This window comes from Bacillus rossius, chromosome 5 (genome assembly GCF_032445375.1).
Source record: "Bacillus rossius redtenbacheri isolate Brsri chromosome 5, Brsri_v3, whole genome shotgun sequence".
NCBI classification, from domain to species: Eukaryota; Metazoa; Arthropoda; class Insecta; order Phasmatodea; family Bacillidae; genus Bacillus; species Bacillus rossius.
This window is the reverse complement of record NC_086333.1, coordinates 84854661-84870574: the sequence shown is the minus strand read 5'-3', so window position 1 is coordinate 84870574 and position 15914 is coordinate 84854661. Positions and strand designations below refer to the sequence as shown.

At 37.7% G+C, this 15914-nt stretch overlaps 1 protein-coding gene across 2 annotated transcripts in view; it reads right to left on the bottom strand.

The window, feature by feature from the left end:
* Nucleotides 1-7522: 7522 nt before the first annotated feature.
* LOC134532186 (nonsense-mediated mRNA decay factor SMG8) overlaps nucleotides 7523-15914 on the bottom strand; it is a 47635-nt gene continuing 39243 nt past the window's right edge. The window contains exons 15-17 of one of the 2 annotated variants that reach the window (XM_063368592.1): nucleotides 13188-13368; nucleotides 10741-10920; nucleotides 7523-7785 (exon numbers count right to left, since the gene is read on the bottom strand). In XM_063368592.1, the coding sequence (XP_063224662.1) occupies nucleotides 7665-7785; nucleotides 10741-10920; nucleotides 13188-13368 (482 nt within the window). In that variant the 3' untranslated portion in view covers nucleotides 7523-7664. Of the gene's footprint in view, nucleotides 7786-10740; nucleotides 10921-13187; nucleotides 13369-15914 lie in introns of those variants that run through there. The other variant, XM_063368593.1, reaches the window with a different exon arrangement.

Genomic DNA, 15914 nt, shown 5'->3' with positions numbered 1-15914 from the left:
TTATTATTATTATTATTATTATTAGCTGTTGTTTACGCCGTTTTGTTGTGGCCTGTACCCATTTCCGTGGCGCTCGCCCTGCCGCGCCGTGTCCTTGTGGTGTGGGGGGGGGGGGGGGGGGGGGGGTGTCACACGACACGAGACACAACTGGTGACGCGGCAGTTCCGCACACTTCGCTACTGGGAAGTCCTTGTGTCGCTGCCGCTGACTCAGTAAACAGCGGCTGTGCCGGTTGCTGAAGGCCGCCTCGACCAACACGGCATCCCGCGCAGAACAGACACCGCCACAGAAGCGGATAAGCGCGCAGCCTGTCCTTTCAGTGTTGCCAGCTATAGTACACGCACCTCTCCATTCGTGTACTTTCGGGTGCAAGTATGAGAACAAAATATTGCTGTCTTCTTTAATATACAGTGTTCTGTTAAATCTTACAATAGTGTGAAAATGTTATAGTTTAAATGCAATGTTGGCTATACTGCTAAGGCCTTTGCGTAGAATTTTAAAATGCTTTGGAGGGATGGTATGTCCTTGAACCCCGGGGGGGGGGGGGGGAGGAATCGTAATCGTTGAAAACTACAATTCCAGCCACATGTGAAATATGGTATTTTTAGATTAAAGGTTTGTGTAAAATTATTGTAGGTACATATCTGTAATATAATATATGGCAACTTAAATTATTGCTGTGCTTAAATAGTGCAGCCAAGACTGTTTTCAGAGAAGAATATCCCCTGATCCTGATGTCGCCACCTGTTTACTTGATACTGGCTGTAACTTGATCACGTAGTGCTCCGGGACTATAGAGTGGCGGAGGCTATTTCTAAAAAGGGAAGGATTGTTTATAAGTCAGTACGTTACGGACGAGGTAAAGACGGTTTTACACTCTAATTGGTTCTCCATCCAAATATATATATATTTTTAATTTTTCAATAATTTTTAATATTATTTTTTTTTCCTAAATTCGGTTAGGTACCTTTGCGTACCCGAGCAGACTTTCTCGGGTACCGGGTACTGACATGATGATTTGGGTACGTCTGGCAACACTGAGTCATATTCTTATCATACACGTGACAGACTATTATCAATGGCTTCCCTACTTTATGTTTATATTGCAGACCGACGTTAAAGAACAGATCCTAGCCAGTAAACTCAGACAAGAAATAACAGATTATTTTACACAAGTAATTACAAATAATATGATAGTTGGCGCTGTGGAACATTAATCTTAAATCCAACAAGGGCTGGGGGGAAACAAATGCTACAACGATGCAGACACCGCGAACTTGTAAGATTAAGGAGAAATGAAGATATTGAGGCTCAATGCCGGTGATGGACACAAAATATAAAGTCAGAGACAAGTTCGAGTTACCCTAAATCAAGCATCTAATCCTCTTACTCTGACTTGAGCACAAACACAATAAAATATTTAAAATGTTGTGCACTGTTCTCTTTACTTTACGAAAATTGAAACACAGTGATATTACAATAGGTATACAAAAAGATAATTATGGCCTGGGTGAATATTCAATGGTAATCTATACTCACTACCGGAGTGCACCTCCGAATTACCCAATTTAAATAAAACATCAATAATGAAAAAAACAATAATAATTATCACAATAATTAAAATAATGTCCTGATTTGATTTACAGTTCATTACCGCACATCAATATGCGCTAACCCATGCTTCCAGCATGTCTTTCAACTTTGATGTAAGCGTTAGCGTGAATACTGATACGTAACGTAATTCTCATGCTAAATACAACAAGAAATAAAAACTTAATTTTATAAAGTCTCACTTAAAGGTTGGAGAAACGTTAGACGTCAATACGCGCGATGTCGCGCTGTCTTATGGCTTGGGACGGTATGTTGATTGTACAAAATCTCGTGTAGGAAACACTCAAGTCTTTCCGTCACACCGCCCTAGCGTCATGGCGTGATCCTCAGGTCTGCTCGCACTTGCTCACGTCACAAGCTACTTATAGCCTGACCCAAACATGAGGGCCGCGCCACTTCTCTTTCGTACTGCATGTAATCGTCTGGACTAGCAAAAACCTTCCCAGAAATGCATGAGACGTAAAAAAGGTATTGGTATATCTATCGGCATGGCATTCGTGCATTATACCGCAATTATTTCACCAAAAAATAACAACTCTAGCAGTCGTGATGAGGTTGAGCTGTAACTGTTAGATCGAGTTCCTCACCGCTACTACTTGGTAGCCGCTTACAAACGCTGCTGTCTCGATAAAAGAAAAATTTTCCACGCCAGCTTTTCTGCATTTAATTTCGTAATGAAAATAATTTGCACTAGGTCACAACGGAAAATTTTGAGAAAACCCGTGATTTCTACGACGTGTTCTGCGCGAATATTCTTCCCGGCATGTGGCGCCGCCACGGCCTCTTGACCTTGGGTGACAGGCGGGTGGAAGGGGGTCTCCGCGCTGACTCTTCTTCACGTCCTCGTTCAGTTGTGCCCCTTAATGCGGCATGCGCTAACGGAAATTACGAGCCCGGTGTCTGGTTCACTATATCCATGCCAGAAAAGAATCTATAATTGTGTCCTGCAAAAAGTCTTAATTATGGGTAACTTTAATTTGAACTTATTGTACTGTAAGATCTCTCGTTTAAAATCACTGGTTTTCAACCAACTCTACATTTATACAATACATAGGAAAAAATATGAACAAAATTAAATCTAATTTTTGTATGCACACACAAATTTATATGTGTATATGTGTAAATACATAGATATATTTACATATCAAATGTATATATACATTTATGATGATTGCGACCACATATAGAAGTTTCAGCATGTAGCATTCAAATAAAAACAATTTAAGAGGGCATATGTATTAGTACTTTGTGAATTTAAAGCGGTCCATAATTATAATTTTGATGAATGACGTAAAAATAAAGCCAACCCTTAATTCCCTTACCAGTTTCCACACAAAATTTCTGTTAGCGCGCCTGCTCTCGTGTGGGTAGCATTTCATCACTCTTTCAAAAGGTTTTGACACTGGGAGTTTAGGTTTTCATACCGGAAATATTAGTTAAAACCGTTCTATAACGTGTTTTATTTTTTCTGCTTTAGTCACGAGCCAATGTTTTCAAGATGATTGACCCGCGTGTAAGAACATAAACCTGTATATATTAACTTATGCAAACATTAGGAAACGTATTAGTTTGCCAAATGAAATTTTATGATATTGGACTATTCTGAAATGTATTTGGTAAACTTAAATAGTCATAGCATTGCTCTACTGATAATAAATTAATATCCTCCTAAAGTTCCCATAGACTTGGTTTTGTGTCTATAAAGCGCGCTATTTTTCAACTTAGGTAATGGAAAATAATTTTTTTTTGATAAAATATTACTGATTCAAAAAATATGCTTACAGCAAATACCTACTAATATATTTTATTTGTTTATCCTATTGTTATAATAACATTAAATTTATAGATAAGCCCTTTGGTTTGATTGTTTCATACAAGTAGTTTTATCAAATAATTAATTATCTATGTTTATTAGGAAATTAATCTCCATATATTATTACTGAATAAACTTAGCAAATCATAGAAACCCTCACCTGTTAGTCTAAACAAAAATGCGAGATGGCTTTCCTTCACTTCAGATTTAAGTTTATTATACGAACTACTACATTAAACTGAGCGTGTTTCTTTGTCTCACTGGTTAACGAAAATTGTTAGTTACAAATTCTTAAAGTAGTAGAATAAATTAGTAACCAATCAGTATGAACGTGCGTTAAGATATGTGAATCGGGACCATTTGGAATTATTACAATAAAAATAGCACACTTAATATTGTGAATAAGTTGAATGAGCTGTCTTATTAATGTAAACTTATGAATATATAATAAATAAACTACATTTAAGCAAACCTCATTAATTTTAAAATTGCTCTGTTTTTTAATACCGCACAAATTTGTTTTATTTTTTGCAAGTGAAGTCAGGAAGATTAAATACCAAGTTCATCCACCAGGTTACATTATTTTCAAATACACTGAGATTTTTATATATTTTCAGTAATTGGTTGAATGGACATTAACATGTCTATCCTAGCCCAATAAGCATAATTTGTCGGAAAATGCGTTGGCTGGTTTTCTGTTAGTATTCTAGGTATCGTGTGTATGGAGTAACTAATTATTTCTTCTTTTCTGCTAGATAAACTTTTGTTCACTTTTATCCCCATGGGTATAATTGAAGGTATAGCATAAATTTGGCAGCTGTGTGATGGGCTTAATTTAAATGAAGAATATACGGACCTAACCTACACAAACAATAACTGGAGAATTAAATTCTGAAGTATAAGAAGTTGAAACGCCAACGTACGAAACATATGTTCCAGATTCGGTTATCAACCAAATAAAAAAAAATGTTTTTTTTTTTTTTCAAAGTCCTTTAAAAACCAATTCCAAAAATTCTTTTTCATCAGAAATTATGTTTACCTTTTTTACCTGTACATACTCCCCTTTAGAACAAGGTTTTTTTTAACCGATGTAAGTTAAATCTAGGCTAAAGTTTAATGACAGGAAAATGTATTAAACTGGGCATGTTTATGGGTTCAAGCAGAGCTAGAAAATTGTATCATTCAGTTACCAGTAATTGAGTAGGTCTGTACTTTTAGGTAATGTTATATCGATCTTAAAAATTGCAAAACTTGTGTTTCTATAATAAGCAGATAGAGCATTATAATTTGGGAAACTGTTGGCGTAATACAGGCTAATACTGTGCGTCTTGTACGGGATAGCCTAGCGTGTAGATTATACAGAACACAAATATGCATTGCTGGGGACAGGGAAGCGAGCGGTCGCCAGCTACACGTTCCTATCACCACGGCCTGCTATCAATCTCTCATTCTCTGCGTCTGCCTTAATGTGCCTCGAAAAAGTCAAATCGATAGTTGTTCCAAACAAGTGGAAGAGCGATAGATGCGGCGCAAGCGTACAATGATCGTAACGGGACACAGCGTAACGGGACACTTTTTCGTGCGTGCAGCCGGCGTTCACCGATTTATTAAACGTTCTCACGTCAGAAATATAATTAAGATGCAGGGAGTGTCTATATTTGGGATAAGTATCGCAGAAAGGAATTGTCTCGGGAGTACCTAAAAAATAACGTAAATCAAGTACACTCGCTCGCACATTCCATTTACGACCATGTAACGACAGGCAGTAAAAATAAAGGGCAACTTTTAATAAATTTGCGGCTTTTGACAACATTCTAGGAAGCCAAGGCAGTACTGAGCAACAAGAAGCAACGCCACTTGGTCACCACAAGCAACGGGCAAGATCACCCTGCTCTACATTTGCCTTTGTCCCTGAACAGTAATACCATATAGGGGAAGAATAGGTTAAGCCTATTTTAGAAAAGTGATACACACATTCTGTCTTCATCACACATGTATCACAACTTACTTTGTTGATATAATAATAATGCTTCAAATACATAGTAATTGTACTAACCACAAAATTACTGACAAACATTCTTCTGGCAGTATGAACTTTTTCCACGTTATGTCCATGTGGTATTGATGGAACAATTATTCCCAACAATTCATCAAAACTACTTTGTTATTCAATAATACTTGAAAAACTTTGCAGGGTGCTCACATAAATCATAAATTAACTTGTAAAAATGACCTTTCTATCTTTGACCTGTTACTGGATGTACCGAATAACAATGCTTCCACCATTTGCTTCTTGCCCGAAGCAAAAGAGCAATCACACAAGTAGTTTAAATTACATTCATTGGAATACTGATGTAATTTAATGATTTATCCATCACAGAATGTGCACCTTGTAGATTTTCTATGACAGCGATTTTTGGGTCACTGCGACTATAAATCGCAAGCGGAGGCCTGATGACCATTTGTTTAACTGTTATTCGTTTTTGCAACTGAGGTGAAAAAATACAAGTGATCTTCCTTTGGTACCACGGTCTATGGAAGGGAATACATTGACATACTTTCTCCCCTCTCTTCGCCCCTGCAAAACCGTAACTTTAATTCATTAAAAAATATCCTTTCTGCTAGAATTCTCTCTCGTTTACGCTCGTCACAGTGAATATTGCCTACATGACAAAAAATATGAATCAGCCTTAAAAACTGTTTCCATTAATATAATAAGTAATAAGGGATGGGCCAATTAATAAATATTCAAAATATTTTATAGTCAAAGGAAAAAGATTCAAAGAAAAATTTTTGATAGGAAATTTATAAATTCTAATACTAGCTAGGGAGTTATTTTCTCACCAAAATGACTTGTTTATACCTTAATATTTAAGATATTAATTATTATAAATATAAAATTTTAATGTATTGAATGATTTTCTAAAACTTAAATACTTATCTATGGTTTTGCTCAGAGATTACTTTATTATTGACCTTAAGATCTACATTCAGATTCGATGGATAGATTCACGGTAATCAAAATTTGAATTCAAGAAACCGATTCATATTCAAGAAAATTTACTCACCACTAGTTGTAAGTCCTTGAATGACAAGGAGTGGGTCCGCAGAGATTACGTATAACCAAATTTCTACCTAGGCACTGGCACATGTTTGTTGCACGGTGCTCCAGTGCGTTTTAAATACCAATTTTTAGATTAAACCGTTCACATGTTAATTATTACTTTGACTCAAAACCAAATTGTGTTTATAATTGTGTACAATTTTTTTAAGGTGTACTCTACACATAAAAATCTTTTCTATGCTTGGAATGTGGGGGTTTGTTGCATAGATCTCATTGAATGTTTTTCTCTTTTTTATGGGAAACTACAATGGCAATGGCATGAGAGCCTATCTGAACTGCAATTTTAGCTAGTTTTTGTAACTATAACTAAAAAATATCAATATAAATAAGAAATAAATGCCTGATATAAACATTTTCTTCCTTTTTTTTTACATAAATGCTGAGAGATAATGGTTGAATGGTTCCATTTTAAAATGTTTGCAAGTTATGAGTAAAACTTAAGGATGCTGGGGCAATAAAATATAGAATTCAAATCAAACATCTAAGAATATATTCAGGGGACAAAATGTTACATTTCTTTAAATAATTATCTCTTGGATCGCAAACACTGAGATACTTTTGGATGTAATGCAGAATCAGAATGAAACTATTACATGTCCATACTAATTGTAATCCTTAACAAAACTGTTCAAAAAAGCAGCCACCTGCCATCTTAACGTAACTTTATTCTGACAGCTCTCTGGAACTGGTTGTTACGTCACAGATATTATCCACCAAATGCTTTTATCATCTGTAAACAGTCATGCAAGTACATAGTATCATTATCAACACTTGCACAACTTTTTTTACTCCTATTACATTACCTTTTTTTAAACATAACAGGCAAGAGCATTACCATGGTGAATCTACAGGAATATCCCTTAAACAATAGTAATGACAATAAAATTAAATAACCAACATGTTACGTTAGACTGATCCTTAAAACCTGGTTTAGTGAGCTGGAAGTATATCTTACAATAACACACAACCAGCATAGATTTATCACATTTATTTCACACTTCTTAACAACACCCTCACGCAACACATGCATCTCCAGGGCAACTCGTCACTTGCGCTACACACGGCCTCACTGACTGGCCGCCTCTCACCCTGGACAACAGTAAATGAACACAAGGTCACTTGTCCTCCGGGACGACCTCGGTGATGCCGTAGACGCCCGCCAGCAGGCGGCCGTAGCTGAGGGGCACCGGCTCCTTGGGCGCCACGTAGGGACCGTGCTCGCCCACGTACACAAAGCTGGGGTCGGGTCAAGGCTCACACGTACATACTCGCGTGTGCAGCACAACCCAGCACTCAGATCAGCAGAGCACCTGAGGATGTCATGCACAGCGTGGAAGTGAAGACACACAACACCCAGTTCACAATGAAAATGCCGACCCGGCTGGGAAACGAACCCAGACCTGTGGCACACCAGCCAGAAGCTCCAACTACCACGCCAACAGTTCCAACAAACTAACATTACCAAGTGAACAACTGTTCAAGGAATAGGCTGAAAGTCCTAGTGGAAAGTATCATTAACACGACTGATGAAGCACCAATTTTGTTACCAATGCCAATTCAGATAACTTCTTTCGTTTAAATAGTTCCTGCTTGTAACTTTCTGGATAATGTATGGTATCTAAAATTTATTCCCAAAAGATTAACATAATATATCCACAACAACCCACCACCCATACTTGTTCTTTAAGCCATTGAAACCAAGAGAAAACATTCTCATACAGAAGAAAGAAAAGCCAAAAGCAGGAGTAAATGAGTTCCCTGCACGGGCTTATCTTCGAGCTAACTCGAGAAGAAAATTACTTCCTTGACTCTACTTCGTGGGTCAGCACCCATCTCGGGACCCGGACATTTGAAGGGCTGGGAGTGGTGGTTCATTCAACCACATCAGCCGTTGACGTGTGCTGTACGTCTCAGTATTTTCTGTCGAGCCTTTCACTGTTTTACTTTAAAATTTGGTATGATCTTTTACGTAATTATTTAATTGTAAAATATTTTAACTTCAGTTTTATATTTTTTTCTGGCCTATTTTCTCTAGCATTCTTTTGCTATTATTTGCAGTGAGGGCATAGCTGCTCACATGAGGCTGTTTACAGTGGGCGCCACCACGTGAACCCGGCTGAGACTCTCAGTCAGGGCGTTACGTGGCCCGTGAGAGGCGAGATATTAAATGAGCTTGTTAAACGAGACCTGGCCTGCTCTAGGCATCGGGCACGCCACACTAACACACGCGAGGACTACGAGGGTTAGCGACACGTGGTCAGAAACACTCACAGGTTGTTACGCACGTGTTCCGCCACTCACTACATGACATGACTTATAAAGCAGTTCAGGGCCCGAGGTGCATGGCGGTCCGTGCCGTTGACGAAGATGAACTGGGCGAGCAGTGATCTGCGCGTGGACTACAGGCAGCTTCCCGCCGGACCAAAACCGTTACTTGATTCTGCGATCCAGTGCCAAGGGTTAATTTAAGAAAAACACAAAACAATCTTATAATTTATACTATGCCTCATCCAGGCTTAAATCCTTAAAACATCAGTTACTTTTAGTATAAACATTTAAATCAGGCCTAGCTTCGGCCGAGTTCAGGTCCGCTCGGGTCCGCCCGGCAAAGTCCTTGTTAACTGAACCTAATAACCTGAATACTAAATACATACAGTACTAATTAGGTCTGCTGGAACACTTAACACTTGGGACTCATCAGAAAAGGTTTACAATAATTATTGCTATTGATTTATGGGGGACGTCGCACTGCTGCTAAGCACCCTCTTGCGGTAGTCCGTGGTGCGAAATTCAAACACACGCACGTCTACGATCGTCGGCGATACAAATATGTACCGGGAAGGAGGGGAAAGGGACAGTAGTCGGACCAGGCTTATGGGGCGAAGCCCCAGCTGACGTCACCAGTGTAACCACGGCCTCCATGTATCAAAACCATCAGACGTCTGATCTGGTTGTTTTCCGACTCACTGCGACGCGCCACCATGACCGTGGACGGTGGCGCTCGCGGAGTAGCTTGAGCTAGGCCCTGCGCGGCGCACGGCTGTGTTCATCTGCCCTTAGCCGTCTCCACTTCAAGCACCCACAGCAGCCATTTCCCCCGGCTTTAGTGTTTCAGTAAGCCTGGAACTTGAAGTTTCATCACGGTTCTAAAACATAAATGCTTGATCTGAGAAGTTTGAGAAAAGACCTCCCGCAAAAACCTCACTGTAAATGAATGGACTAGACTGGCTACGAAACTAACTAAAATTTGAGGCCAAAGTCTATTTAGGAACTTTTTTTTATAAACTTTTAATTTCTGGTGTTAATTAACCATTAAGTGTTGTTGTAATTTCGTAATGTATTTTGGTTTTAGTTGTAAATATATTTTAGTGTTAATGTTTATGGTATCTCAGTATGATTTTAAAACAGTTTAAGATATTTTGTACATTGGTCAACTAAAATTATTAGAAGCATTAAAATTTACAGTTTAAAAATGAAGTTACTCTGATCTGCCTCCTTCTTCAACCTTTTCTGCTAAGTAATTTTTTTGTAATTTGCGGAATTTGTTGAAAATATCTGACACTGCTCTCAGTAGTGTCCAAGTAGTGATGGTTGGCTCCAGTAGGGTGGAGTTACCGCCACACCAGTATTATCTATTACCAGTTAAATTTTATAATTAGTTAGGTTTATGACATTCTTTTGTTTTTATAATTACACTGATTTATGTTTTCATTTAGATTAAAAATGAATAGCATGTACTTTAAAGGTTTTTTTTTTCACTAAAGACAATGCAAATATAAACAATGACAAAGGATACGGCAGACGCAGCAGCAACAAGGGGTCAGAAGGAGGAGCGAGTGTGAAGGTCACGCAAGACGCAGCATGGTAAAGGATACGGCAGACGCAGCAGCAACAAGGGGTCAGAAGGAGGAGCGAGTGTGAAGGTCACGCAAGACGCAGCATGGTAAAGGATACGGCAGACGCAGCAGCAACAAGGGGTCAGAAGGAGGAGCGAGTGTGAAGGTCACGCAAGACGCAGCATGGTAAAGGATACGGCAGACGCAGCAGCAACAAGGGGTCAGAAGGAGGAGCGAGTGTGAAGGTCACGCAAGACGCAGCATGGTAAAGGATACGGCAGACGCAGCAGCAACAAGGGGTCAGAAGGAGGAGCGAGTGTGAAGGTCACGCAAGAGGCAGAATAGTAAAGGATACGGCAGACGCAGCACCCAGTAGGCGCTCTGCGACAGACGCACCGGTTGCTCGCAGCCCGTCACGAACACGGGACACGGTGGTGGTGCCGGCTGCACGCGTGGGTTCAAGGTCACGTGGATGGGAGCCTTGGGGGTGACCACGTGCACCCTCATGAGCTGGGCCACCAGCGGCTTGGGGCTCCTGCAACACACGTGTGCCGCACGCACCATCCACACCTCCGACTGGGGACAACCCCCAGCACCCGGCACGTGACAATATGGTAGTTACCGTGTTATTATGTTTTAATCCTTTATTCCAAATTATTTTTTTACATTTCAGATTTATATCTCTAATACTTAAATATTTACATTATTTTTCTACTTAGTAACACCTGGTATTTTTGCAGTTTAAATATATTCTCAACAACCATTAGAAAATGAGTTTTGTATTGATTCTAAATCTTATTCATTTACCCTCTAAAGGAAGTATTAATTTGTTACAGGAGAGTTGTATTTAGTGTTGTTTTATGTGTTCAAACAAGTGTAAATATTTTTTATGCTTTTTTATATTCAGGCAAAATTTGTAACATGTACATATTCTGATTGGTCAACCAGCGCCTGCTGCAGAAGAACGTTTCACTGAACGAAAGTTGGGAACATTCAGTCTATAGTCAGCCTGCAAATGTGACAGATGTGTATGAATAAGACTATTCCATCTAACATACAAAATTAAACTCTATGTTTTTCTGCATTTTTTATGAAGAAACATTTTGTCTTAGCTCGAAAAAGAAGAATTATGATGATAATGATTGACGTGAGTACTAGTGTACTTCATATTTGTGCTTAGACTACAATTTCTTCACTGTCAACTGGAATTATACAAAAAACTGTATCCCATGAGCGATTATCAAAACTTCAAGAATAAAACTGCATTCATCGAGACCAAGAATCCTACGAACTACGAATGATTTAACTTCAAATTTACCAATGGTATGTAAGATGTTCTCCAAAAATGGTATGTGTTACAAACATGTTTTGTAAATAAGTAGCAACTTCAATTTCAATTTTAGAATATGTCTTACAAAATAATTTAAATATTCCTTGTGTTTCAGTTTAGAAAATACCGAGAGGTTAATGGGGTTAACTTTTTCATTTTCTATACTCTTGCTTGGCTTGTAATTTATTTGTTGAAATATCATGCATTTATTTTTCAATTAAAGACTGTTTAATTTTGCGGCTAAGTTGGAAACTATCATATCATAATAGTAATTACTTACTTTGATTTTCTAGCCGCAACCACAGAATTCTACATGGTGTTTGAACATTTCAGGATTGTTAATTGAACTGTTAATTTTCTTGTATTGTAATAGTATAAGTTTAATTTTCTGTTACTCATGGTAATTTAAACGAGGAGATAGTTCAATACAAGTCATTGGTTGCATTAAAAACAAGTATTTAAAATATATCTGTTTCGCTATTTCAACAACTTTAATTAATTTATATATTATTTGGAAAATATAATTTATTATTAATAGAACAATAATATTTATCTCAAGGATACTTTACGTGACGTACTTATGAAAAACAATTATAGGATGTGAGTGATATAACCAGACACGGCCTCCAAAAAGTCCTTCAAACTGGTTGATGTCTTCCAACCCCATTTCAGTAAATTCTCATTACAAAGTACGTACCTGAAAACACCACATTTTTGGTGTTTAATAATGAAAGTACTTTATAGGGAACTGTTTACGAATGCAAAATGTCCAGCAGAGAGATAATCCTATATACTTTAAAGTGAGACATCCTTTAAAGGGAAGTATTTTATAACATGGTTCCATTATGTATACTTTAATTTTTAGCCATCCTATACTTGCCGTGTCAACATGTTACTGGCCAGTCAAAAGGATGAATTCCAGTTGGGTTCATTTTCTTTCCAAATTCATGACTATTTGTGTTATACCTTATCCTAAGTACTGCTGAAACAATGACAAACTTACGGCCAGCTAAAATCACTTCATAATATATGTGGTGGCCATGACAGTGAAATTCAGTACATTCAATGTTTTATTTCCAAAATTTTGACCACGCATACAACACATATTCTGAATTACATACGTAGTTACGTACATTTTGTAGATCAAAAGTACTTAAAACTTATATTCTGGCACTATTTGAATTGCAGTTTACGGTTGTGGAAAAGTACAACTATCATAGTATTTGTACTTTCATAGAAATAACCTAGCTGCAGTTGGTTATTTTTTTATAATTGGAGCCTGAAAATTAATTTCTGTAAGCTGTCAGGTAAAAAAAACATGAAAAACGCTTGGAAAAGTATTATTTATGCTTTGAAATGATAAACATTTTAGAAATTTATTTTTACTTTACATCATGGAGAAATAAAAAAATATTGAGATAAAAGGGATAGTTGTGCGAGCAAAGCTGAACCTAGAGGTACGAGGCACGTACCTGCAGGGACAGGGGAAGTAGAGGGGCATGTCGCTGGCCGTCACTTTGTTGCCGTTGTCCTTGACCAACCCCGAGCCGGTCGTCTTCAGAACCTTGTCGGGGGCCGAGCACATGAAGCGATGTCCCTTCGGGCACTCGTACTCCACTCCCACGAAGATCTTCACCACAAACTCAGACAAATCTGGCCACACAGAGAGCCAACCTCCACTCAATTTGTTCTACATAAGGATTGTGAAAAACAATCCATTGCCTCTCATTTAATTTTATCTTTATATTCATACTTAAAGAGACATTAATGCTGCAAAAAGTAGTTCAAATTTACATTGTGAAAGACTTGAAAAAAACTCCAAAATAAATGTGAATGAATGAACCATGAAAGTGAATTTCTTGAGTGGCTCATTTTCTCCCAGTTTTATTCTCCCCACATTATGTCCACTGTACAGTAACACTTATAACTGACCCCAAATATAAGATTAATATCTATAAAAACTCACTTTTGATGAAAATTTGTCATTACAGTATTATGTGTATACCTGCGTCCCAAGTGACGGTAATGTGGTGAAATTTTGTGTCATGAAACTCATCAAAATTTTGGCAGTTCTTAATTATAGTTGTAGTAGCCACCCAAACATCACTTGCTAAGCATCACATAATGTTTGTTTACAATCACTACTGTATCTACCCACAGAAGTGTCACACCTATAATTTGGTCGCACCATGTATGTCTTAAATATAATTCAATAGAAACAAGTGAAGTCTTTGTTCCGTGTCTTAAGTGTATTGGTGGGTAAGAAATGCGACACTGGTGTTAACCTTCCATCCTCTATATGTGCTTTCTGTGCTGCTTCATTACTGCAGGAGAGAGTGAGGCGGCATTCTTGCACCACTTTCCCCCCTCCCCCCTAATGCTTAATGATCCCTCCCGGCTATTGTATTTTATTTTTTTTAACCAGTCCTCTTCCCAAATGAAAAAAAAAAGGCAAGATACACTTTCTTGCCAGTTTATTTTATAAAAATAGCACATGTTACCGTCAGCGAGAAATTTGTGCGGGAGGTGGAGGAACTTATAAAGCCGCAATGGCTGTAGTTTTGTCAGGGAATGTTGTACTTGAGAGCTGAGATGGGGCTCTAACTGCCCAGAGCATTCTTTGAGGAAGTGCTCCTAGAGGCTGTGGTTCCCATTTACTCCATTGTTGAACAGTTAATTTTGATGCAGGATAATGCATGCCCGCATAACGCAAGAATTGTCAACGAATACTTGGAGCACATGGGAATTACAGTTTTGGACTGGCCTGCACAATATCCGGATATGAATCCAATAGTCTATTTGCGAGATACGTAATTGAAGGTGACTTGTTAAGTATTGTCATCTTCCTCCTAGTGACTTAAATCAGCTTCACATTGCTCTTATTGAAGAATGGGATGCTGTGCCGGTGAGTACGTTCAAAATATAGTTTACTCTATGCCTGTCAGGGTTAGGGTCACTCTCCGTGCGACACGGGGTAGGAGACCATCCCTTGCCAGAGAACATAAGAAAATGAAGAATTATCAATTTTAAAAAGTGTTAATTTCTTATTTTTAACCTTAATAATTGATTTGTACAATATTATTATTATTATTATTATTATTATTATTATTATTATTATTACTATTACAGTTTTATGGTAGACTTTTTTTAAATAACCTATAAAACTTATTACCAAAAATTTAAAAAAAAATTGTATTTACTAGAATTATGGGGGAAAAATCAGTGTAAGGTTTTTTTTTTTACTGCTGAATATATTTAGTGTAAAAAGCACAGCAAGGTAAAAGGCTTGTGTATAGAATGACATGAAATGTTAATATCCACACATGCATTTTCTTTATAACATAACCTGCGACTGAAGGTAATACCAACTACGGTGATAGAACCACAACAATGCAGTAAATGTTTGCCGCCATACTGTGGCTAACAGATACGCACAGCGCAGTGTTGACAACCTTTTGAGGGCAAAGAATACTACTGTCGCCCGCCATCTTCTCCTAAGTGTGGTGAACTGTCACACTCCATATTAGTTTCAACAGTTGTTTATGCCATAAACCATAAACATGCCCAATATTGAATTCAAGACTAAATTCAAATAACTTAACAAGTAGCAGCCAAGCAGCCAATCACTTTAGTTATCTTATAAGCATTACATTAAGCCAAATTATAAAAATTAAATGTTGGAATTTTGTTACAGCCTGAACTCTAGAGAACCAGGATGGCACATCTCTACTCCTTCCCTTCTCTTTAAACACTATAGGCACCGTGCATGGGCCTGACAACCACCCATGGTGCTGTGAGTGTTAGACTTCACAACAACTTACCTCTCTCCAGGACACGGAGTACGCTGATTAATTCTTTCTCTACTTATGTATGATATTAAAATTACATGAGGTTTCATAATTATTAAATATACCATCATTAACTGAGAAGAGTTTATTGGAAGTTTATTAAAGTTCATAAGGATAATTTTATCTTCTGACGTAATAAATACTTCTTAGCTTACAGCCCAAAATTTTTGTGGTGAAGAGATTAGCCCACAAATAGTAATTGTTTGTTCTTTAACATTGTGATTGTTTACATGTTGCTGGGAACACCGTACCTTACACATTGTCCTATTTATGTGAATAAATGTAGCCAATTATTTTATGAGACAAGACCGTGAAGTTTCAGTAAAAGTTTTAAAATCGTAAATTATAATT